General features: G+C 54.3%; 1 protein-coding gene across 2 annotated transcripts in view; it reads right to left on the bottom strand.

Annotated features, from left to right (window-relative positions):
• Window positions 1-9,752, bottom strand: part of PPP2R4 (protein phosphatase 2A activator, regulatory subunit 4) — a 38,206-nt gene that overhangs the window by 11,221 nt on the left and 17,233 nt on the right. The window contains exons 9-10 of one of the 2 annotated variants that reach the window (XR_551011.1): window positions 4,790-4,897; window positions 101-243 (exon numbers count right to left, since the gene is read on the bottom strand). Coding sequence is in view for 1 of the 2 variants with exons in the window: in XM_008579574.1 (XP_008577796.1) it covers window positions 166-243; window positions 4,790-4,897 (186 nt within the window). In the remaining variant the exon portion in view is untranslated. Of the gene's footprint in view, window positions 1-94; window positions 244-4,789; window positions 4,898-9,752 lie in introns of those variants that run through there. The other variant, XM_008579574.1, reaches the window with a different exon arrangement.

Raw genomic sequence — 9,752 nt, 5'->3', positions numbered from 1 at the left:
CCCCCCCCCCCCCCCCCCCCCCCCCCCCCCCCCCCCCCCACAAAAAAACAACAAAAAAAAAAAAAAAAGGGGGGGGGGGGGGGGGGGGGGCAGGCAGGACCGTGCTGGAGTGGGGGGGCAGGCACAGGAACTGCAGCCGGGGTGGCTCTGGCTACTCAGCCCCTCCTAGCCCGACGTGACAGGATGGATGGGCAGCAGACTCCCGAACTTGAAGTGCTGGATCACAGGGAACTTCTCCAGGCACTGTGAGGAAGGACGGGGAAGAGCGGGCATGAGGCTGTGCTGCACCCCCACCAAGGACCCCACCAACTACAGAGGCTCAGACGACAGCACCTCCCAGGAGGTGTCCAGCCAAGGTCCAGGAAGTGGCCCAGTCTGAGCAGTCCCCAGGCCTTCAGGAAAAGGTGAGGCTTCCTTACCACCTCCCATCCAAAGACCCCCACTCCACAACAATCAGACCCACCAAATAATGAGAGAGGGAGAGAAAGAGAAAGAAGACAGTCCAACCCCAAAGAGAGGGAGAGAGGGAGAGAAGGCAGTCCAGCAACACAAAGCAGAAGCCAAGAAGAGAGGCAGCCAAATGACATCACTTGGCCCAGAAGGGGAGGTTGGGGACTAGAACTGAAAAGAACCCTCCTGATCATTGGGGATACCCCTAGCCCAGGTCCTGGTCATGGAGAAGAGATGCGGACATTTGAACACAAGCCTGAGAAGAGGCCAAGGCCGGTTTTCTCCAGTGTTCAGTTCTCTGGATTGAAAAAGGCATCTTGGCACTTCAGAGTAAGACAATAAGAACCAGCTGACATCCCCCTCCCCCTAAGCAATTCCCAGCAGCCCTGTGTGGGGGGCAGGGAAAAAGAGCCCTGAACAGGAGGATGGCTGACTCTTTGAGCCCAGCACAGCCAGCCCAGGATGTTAGCAGAGGAGGGAAGATGGAGAAATCCACAGGACCTGCCTGCCACAGAGGCTGGCCTGGTCTACAGGCAGCTCAAGCCCAGGCCTACAGCCCTCTGCCCTGGCCCGATCCGGGCCCCAGCATCCAGCCTCCCTGCACCCACCCTCCTGTACCTACCACATTGGCCCTGGTCACTAGCTAGCTCTTACAGGCATCAGCAGCTCTGGGTGTGTTAGGATCAGGTCTGCCAAGCTGGCCCAGGGCCTCCTCCCACACCTTTGCCCACAGAAACAACCAGAGTGTGCTGGGCACCTCCTGGCTGGAGTGGAACATGGCCTCAGATTGGAGAGAGCCTCATTCTGTGGCTGTGGTCTCAACCTCCAACTTAGAAGGACAAAGGGCTGCCATGATTGGCCCAGGTTCCCTCACCTCAAAAGCCAGCTGCAGAAACAAGGAGGGAGAGGCACACAGAGAGAGGTGTGGTAATCGGGGAAGGGAAGAGTCCACAAAGCCAAAAGAGGGGCCAGGAGGGCAGTGAAAGAAGGCCAAGGACTAAGCTCAGGTGGGAGCAGAGCCCCATGCCACAGCCAGGCTCCAAGGCTGCCGAGAAAGTGGGGAGCAGGCAGCTAGGGGTGGTCCCTGAGGGAGAGGAGGAGCAGCAGCAGATCCAGGCCAGAGGCAAAGGCAGCTGCCAAGGTGCTTATGTCATCGCGGAAGTGGTGGGAATTTGTAAAGGGCCCCCTCCAGGACCCTGGAATTCCAGAAAGGGTCAAAGGTCAACTTGTTTCTAGCTCTCATACAAGAGGAGCTGCAAAGGTAAGAGGGAGCAGGGGCAGAAGTTCTCTCCCTTTGTCCACAGGACCAGGACCACAAAGTCACAGGAGAGGCAGGAGCTGGGCTAAAGGCAAGAGGCTGCTTGGGTAAAGGAAGTCAAAGATTCAGGAAGAAAGGAGCCACTGGTCAGGTCACTCTCCCAACAGGGCCATGCAGCTAACTGTGCCCCAGGGGCCCCAGTGTGTAGTGGACAGAGCAGCAGCTTCCCTCGGAGGTCCCAGTGATTCAAGGGGAAGAAAGGATTCTCCAGGCCTTAACCAGGGCCCTTCTGACACTTAGCACCAGCGTAGTGACGGTCCTCAGGAAAAATGGGCCCTGCCACCACACAAGTCTCCTGAAAGCACTTGGTTCTTCAGTTCAGAAAGGCCTGGACAGGCATCTAGGAGATGCGGAGTTGGCCCAAAATCCTGAGGCCGGGCTGGCCAGTTAGCCCAGTTGGTTAAGAGCATGGTGTTGGTAACACCAAGGTCAAGAGTTCAGATCCCTCTACTGGCCAGCCACAAAAAAACCCAAACAAACGAGCCCAGTTGGTTAAGAGCATGGTGTTGGTAACACCAAGGTCAAGAGTTCAGATCCCTCTACTTGCCAGCCACAAAAAAACCCTGAGGCCACCTAATACCAGGCCTGATCAGGCTTTCAGGCTTCTGTGACGCCAACTCTCCTCCAACAGGCAACTTTGGCTGATTGCCCAGGCCTTGCTAACGCCTTTTTAGATTTCAAGAATGGTGGGCCTCTAAGGTCCTTCCTATGGACTGAGAACTGGTCTGAAAAGGCAAGACCTTTCCTTGGACCTCTGGGGAGGGAGCATGTAGTCCCATGGACACTCCAAGACCAAAGACTAAGGACTACTTGCTAGTAGCTCATCAGTGATTGCTGAGCATTTCAAAAACCTGGTGTTCTTAAACTAAAGTCAGTGAGTTGAGTTTCCAAGTCACCCTACAAAGAAGTCTGGCCCCGCACTTCACCTGGCAGGGCTGCAAGCCTCCACTGCGCCTGCGTGCACCCAGAGCTGGAATTTCCCATTTGCAGGAAGGACGCTTTGTTATCTACTAGGGCGTCTCGTCCTGAGTTGGTGATAGTTTTCAGTCGCTGTCCTTGCATTCAACATCCTGTGTTCAAAAACCACAGGAACACTGACAACTTTTACACTGTGGACTGCTTGGCTCTTATGTTCTTGCTGCGCCATCACCCTTTTGAAGCTTAATTTGCTCCTCCCTCATCCTCTGTCAGCCTGGAGTTTTTCTGCATCTGGGGCAGGGGGACAAGGTCTCTTTTTCTGCCCTTAGAGCACCTGGGTCAAGATAAGTTTAGAGTTACTCAAATTAAGAGACCTACAGAAAGGACGGTATTTAAAATTCCAAGCATCTTATGTTCTTGCTGCGCCATCACCCTTTTGAAGCTTAATTTGCTCCTCCCTCATCCTCTGTCAGCCTGGAGTTTTTCTGCATCTGGGGCAGGGGGACAAGGTCTCTTATTCTGCCCTTAGAGCACCTGGGTCAAGATAAGTTTAGAGTTACTCAAATTAAGAGACCTACAGAAAGGACGGTATTTAAAATTCCAAGCAGAAAGGCAGCCAGAGGCCTGTCTTCGACACACAGGAGTAGGGGTGGGGGGCAGGCTGGAGGTGAGCGGTGCACCCTTCACATGCAGAGATAGCCCCCAACAGTTGAGAGGACTTAGCAGTGTGACAAAGTTCCCCAGAAGAACCCACTGTGGGACTGGCGGGAGCTATCAGGAACAACAGGACACCAGAGGGCAGTGACCTGGATGCTCTCCAGGCTGGGGAGAGCAGGAGTGGAGAGCCCAGGCGGGCGGGCAGGCGGCTGCAGCCGGAAGGAGCCTGGGCAGCCCCAGCAAACTCGCCTCTCAGACTAGAGAGGTATGTGGGCTGGAACCTAAACACAGGATGTGAAGTCCAGAGGAAGGGGACCCAGAGAGGGAGGGGGCGGAAGGGAGAAGGGACCAGACCGGGTCAGTTCAAGCACCATTAACCCCTTCAGGGCCAGGCCAAGGGAGCCAGGCCAACTGGAAGCATTTGCACTACCAGATCATGCTAGCCCTCTAACACCCTTCCTCATTGTCCCACCTCTGCTTATAGAGTCAAGCAGGCTCTGGGTATAATGAAGCAGACCTGGAGCACCCCTCCCAGAAGAGAAGGATGGCCAAGAGTCAAGAGACAGGCACTGACAGGACAATATCCGAGACCATGAATGAGTTGCCAGGACCAGCCAGAGGATAAAAATAAGGGACTTTGGTGACCCATGGCTCCAAGTAAAGGACTTCACATCCAGACCCTTCCCTGGCCAAGGTCAAACAGTTCCAGGATTAGTCTGTCCAAGGTATGGGAGGAGCTAGTGGAAGAGATAGAGTAGAAAGAAAATGTCTCCTCCCTATTTGCAAGAGAAAAAGCCACCTCCTTGGCTGGGAGAATAGTGCCAAGGAAGAGGAGGGGATAGGAGACACCCTTTGAAGCTGAAGGGCAGCTGCATCCCAGCAGGGGGAGCTCCAGGAAACCACAGCCTCTCCCAGCCTCTCTGATCTGAGTGCAGAGACCACTTGCATCAAAATCACCCAAAGTGGTCACTAAAACCGCCAGTCCCCAGCGTCCCCCCAGCCCTCCTTCCCATCCACCCAGCGATCATACACATTGAAGTTTGAGAGCACCATTTTGGATGATGCCTCCAAAGGCTAAAACTTCCCAAGTATGCTTTCATTTCATGTTTCCATGGGAGAGACAGATACAGGCTGCCTGAGATATGAGGGGCCTTTGGCCATCAACAGGTGGGAAGAGAGTCATCCTTCCCCTCTTGCAGTCTTGCCTCAGCCTCCAAGCTAATCAGGATGGAGCTGGGCTCAGTCCAGTGCTTTTCTGACTACCCATGCCCCAGACAGGAGATTCATTTGGAGGTCCCAAGTGTCAGAGGGGTACGCCTAAGACTCAGAGCAAAACAGTGGGGTAGGGGGGAGCAGCAGCCCCAGGACCCACATCTTCTGCTTTGTCCCCAGCCCCAAGACCAAGTGTGGCAGCAGGGGAGGGCACGCTGGCCAGCCCCCACTCACCTCAGCCTTATACATGCGGATGAGACCCTGGTTCACTTTGGACCAGGAGGGGACAGCACTGATGTTCCATAGCTGGTTGGAGTGCTCTGCAAACGGGCCCGTCTTCATCTGGAAAAGAAAGTCCACAAGCTGGAGAGGTGGTGGCTGCCTAGGAGCTCATTCCTGCTCGCCTGCAGCATGGTCACACTCACACACACAGGTGTGCACTTAAGGACCAAGCCACAGCAACTGCCAGTGGGGCACACACACAAACAAGCATACATAAATGTCAGAGATGGGGATTCCCTTGGCTTTAAGGCTTGCTGGGAAAATATAACCTCCCTGAACCACCCCACCAGTCACCCCTCTTTCTCCCACAGCCAAGAAAAGGGGCCTAATTCCTACCACCCAGAAAATCCAGCAGCCACAGAAAAATAAAATCTCTACCCAAGCTCCTGGTGAGGCTCCCGCCAACTCCCTCAGAGGCACAGAGCATCTCTCCAGCTCAAGGACTCTTTCCCATTTAGATAAACAGCAGCAGCAGCCTGGACCCCAACACTCCAGGCACACCCCTTTCCTCTGACCCCTCCCCCACCACCACCCCATAGGGCACTTGGTCTGCACTTGCCACAGGCAGAGCTAGAAGAACAGAGGAAAGGGTCAGTTTGGGGAAGGCCAAGGTAGTATGACCAAACCCAGGCATGACCTGCACAACAGGCAGAGGCAAAGAAGAGAGGGCATGACATGAGGCAGAGGGCGCCTGCAGCAGATTCAGAAGGAAGGTCTATTTAGAAAACCAGCCTGGCCCGGCCAGTAGGTGAGGAACGGATGGCAACCATGACAGCAAGAACAGGAAGGAGCAAGGACAGCTCCACTCCTGGCCCCTCCTATTGCCGAGGAGCCTAACTCTCCAGAAAGGAAGAGAAAAATTCTGCAGCAAGCCCAGTGAAGTTCCCATGACATCAGAAACCACAGCACTGAGAGAGAAAAGCTTGCGTGCCTGAGTATATCCCTCGGACACCAAGAGGCCAACACATCTGCATTTATTAACCAAGCTGCTCACAATCCCCTCAATGTTCCCCCAGTGTGTACATGCTGGGTGAACAGGGCTCAGCACCCTGGGCCCCAGGCTGCAGAAGACTGAAAAGCAAAGAGGCCGAGTCTGGCAAAGAAGCACAGATTTGGACCCTAAGTGAGTTGAAGTTTCCAGAACAAGCTGCACATGGGGGCATGAGGTGAGGGCGGGAGAGTGACAGTGGACTGGGCTGTCCCAGGGAGAAAGGATAAACCTGAAGCTCTCTCCATATTGGGGAATCATAACCACAAAGGCCCTCAGGAGCACAGAGGGACTCCACCCTTCAGCTGTGGGCTGCTGCCAGGTGACCCACTCCTTCAGGACTCTTACCTCTACAGTAAGGGCAACTCCAACATGCTTTTAAGATTTAAATTTAAAAAGCCACCATTTTATCCCTGTCACCTCTCTCCCCTGGCCCAAGTCCTCAAGAAGCCCATCCCAACACCCAGGTTCAGTAGCAAGGACAACAGACTCCTCCTTCCCCTCCTCTCCCAGACTCTCCAGCAGCAGGCCAGAGCACATGGCACTAAACAGACAAAACCCACCCTGGTCCCTACAGGACTTTTCCTGGGCCATTCCCTTCACCCAGAATCATCCAAGGCTCCCTCCTCTGCCCCCAGCCCACAGAGGCCTCACTTTTACTGAGCTTTGTTTCAACTGTCCCACTCAATCAGACTCTACTCCCAAACTCTCCCCCTGCCCTTCACCCCACCCCTTCCCTGGGCTCTGCAGGCTCCAGCCCTGTGCTGCCTTCCAGGCCCCTGGGAAGCTCAGAGATCACTGGAGCCATGGAACCGGTTTCTTTCTCTCTTGACAAGGCCCTGTGAGCAAACCACCCAGGAGACACCCTGCTGGCTTTGTGTGACAGCAGCAGCTCCAGGGCCTGCTCACCAAGGGCTCCAAGGCAAAGGCAGGCAGATAGATACTGGGAAACCAGAGGCTCTGCTTCCAGGGCTAGCCTCTCCAACCAAGGGCACTGGACAGGTTCCCAAAAGGCCTCTTGCCTGCTGGCAGAGCTGGGGTGAGGCCCGTTGCTCAGAGCCCCAGTGGCCCTGGGCCCCCACTGGTGGTAAGGCCAGAGATTCTGTTTCTCTTGAGGGGTTGCACCCCCACCCCCAGGCCTTCAAGCTCCAAGGTCTCCTGAAGTCTTTTGCAAGGAGACTGCAACTCTGGGAAAGGAAAACAGATGAGAGGGGAAAAGGGAATCAGGGGTAAGAAGACAAAAAAAAAAATTAGCTCATTCTAGCCACAAAGGGAGAAGAGAAAGAGCAAGAACGAGCGAGCAAGCTGCAGTCCCGCAGTGACCCCAGGGGAATCGTGTGAGTCAGAGCAGCCATATTGAGCAGGAAATTACTCACAGACGCTGCGTTCCTGCCTCTCCACTCCCCAGAGAATCGGCCTTTTGTAAATGGTTCCTCTGTCAGTAACTGAGGGGGATGGGCGGGGGGTTGGGGAGGCTCTGCACAGCGCCTTCCTGTCAGCTCCTTCCCTTCCAGCTGAAATCTGATCCCTCCCTTCCCAAAACTCCAAATTTAGAAGCCAGATTGAAACTGAAATTCTTTTCCTGCCTGCCTTGGGCTCTTAAAGGCACCAGGGCTGCATTTCCCAAAGCAGCAGAAGCTTTACAAGGTGGGATCCCTCATCCAGAAGCCTGGGGCTACTAGGGCAGTCCTGGAATGAGACCTGGGGAGAGCAGCCTGGTTCTATTCCCAACTTCTTGACGCTTCATTTAATTCCCTAGTTGCACCAATCCCTAGTGATCCCCAGGTCTCCAGAGGCAACATCGCCTCCTTCCTGACCAAAGAACACAGAACTCCACGCAAGCCTCCAGGTCTCTGAGCCCCAGGGTCCAGGTAAGCTAAGCCGGGTCTCTCACTCACCGACTAGGGGCTGCAAAACTGCTGCTCACTGTTCCAAGGTGGAAGGGGGTAGGTGTGGGGAGCAGCCCAGACACAAGCTCTGGAGACCCAACACAACGTGTGCTGCAATCAGCAACCACACAGATTCAGTCTAGGATAGACAGGAGGGCCAAAGGGTGCCCTTGCTACAGTCAGCTCAACTCTGGGGGCATGCTCCTCCTAACATCCATGGTTTAATACATGCCTAAGAGTCTGGACATAAAGTGAAAACCGGCTTTGCAGAGAAGGTACAGAGCAGCTAAAAAACTCTATGCCTGTTTCTCTCCTCCCAGTTCCTATTGCCCCCTCATTTAAATTACTAAAACCTCAGCTTAGTGTGCCTCTGGCCCCACCTAGAGGCTACTGTAGAATTTCCTCTAGCAGAAAAACTGAGTCCCAAACTTTGGGAAGGCTTTGGAGTTTTATACCAGCATAACCAACCAACCAATCAAACAAAAATACAAAGTTTGAACATGGAATCAGTTCCCATAATCCCTGAGGGCCTGCCCGGCCTGCCTCCTAGTTAGAATACAGACAAGGACCCAGGGTCCTAGCCAGCCTCCAGGGGGAGCCAGAACAGCATAGCCTTTTAGCCCCAAGCAGGAAGCTCAGTGTAGAATCTGCCCCTTCTCCCCACCCTGCTCCTCCAGCTCATCCTGCAGTCTCCCAAGGCTCCGCAGACCCGCGCATTCCACTCCAAAGAGAGCAGTGCGTGACTGGCTTTCAAGCCAGACTGCCCCTGAGTCCTTCCGACCTTGGGTCTGCTACACTGCTGAAGGCAGCAGATCTCTGAGAACGAAATGGTGGCCGCCCAGCCGTCAGTCCCAGCTCCATTTGCTGACTGGGAAAAAATGTGTCATTCCCCTCTGGCCTCTAGAGTTTGGCAGAAGCCTGAGCTGAATGCTGACCAGGAAGAGTTTAGAGCAAAGGCTGCTTAACCAGTCTTCTCCCCTCTTCAGGGGGCTCAGAATGGGCAGCCAAAAGGGCATCCCCCACAGGCAGGAATCCATGGGTGTGCCAGGGATGTCACCGAGGAAGCAGACATGCATGTGGGCATCAGGAAAAAGAACACGGGCAGGAGCCCTCTCCAAACAGCAGAGCCAGGGTGCCCTTTGGAAGTTTGGGGTGGAGGGGGAGATGGTATAGGGCAAGGAGGATGAAAAGTTCAAACACCTCACAGAGGAAAGGCCCTAAGAGCAGTGAATCCCCAGCAGTCACCTGGCAAGTGTGTTTAAATACAGACTTCTGGCTCTTGTCTCTTAGCTAAGATTCTAATTCAGAAAGCTGGGGTGGGGCCCAGGAAGGTACATTTTAACAAACTTCCCAGAGGATCTTGATGAAGTGGTCCAAGGCTGCACTGTGGGGAATCCTGCCTTACTGAGACAAGAGCTTCTGTTAAAGAATGCTGCCAGGTGGGACAGGTGGTCCAAGGCTGCACTGTGGGGAATCCTGCCTTACTGAGACAAGAGCTTCTGTTAAAGAACGCTGCCAGGTGGGACAAGGGTCCAGTGACCACCACCACAGGCCTGCTCATTTTCACCTCCAGCACCTTGCTCAGGCCCATGTCCTCAGGCACTGACAGGGACATGTCCCTTCAGCAGACAAGCTGTCTACTCCAGAAAGTACTTCAACTCCTCCAGTGGTTGAATGCTACATATCCACAAGCACATGGCTCCGCAGACCTGGTGGGCCCCACCTGAAAGACGCTGACAGCCCCCCACAATCCCCACCCACCCTCTCAGACCTGCTGCATCGGTCACCCAATCCAGCCAGTGACTGAGTCTTAGCCCTTTAGCTCAAGAGTCCTATGGGTTTCAGAAGAAACCCCAGATTTGGGTGAGGAGATCCTGGACAGTCAGAAGCTAGCTAAACCTTTCAGGAGAGGCCTAGTGGTGCTTCCTTTTCAATGACCTGCCTCTGGTGCCAGCCCTGCCATCTTCAGGCAGCAGCTGTCGCTCCTCTATCCCACTCTTTTTTTTTTTTTTTTTTTTTTTTTTTTTTTTTTTTTTTT

The sequence above is a fragment of the Galeopterus variegatus genome, unplaced genomic scaffold (assembly GCF_000696425.1).
Source record: "Galeopterus variegatus unplaced genomic scaffold, G_variegatus-3.0.2 Scaffold80, whole genome shotgun sequence".
NCBI classification, from domain to species: Eukaryota; Metazoa; Chordata; class Mammalia; order Dermoptera; family Cynocephalidae; genus Galeopterus; species Galeopterus variegatus.
Note: the sequence above shows the minus strand (reverse complement) of the source record. Positions and strands in the feature narration are given on the sequence as shown.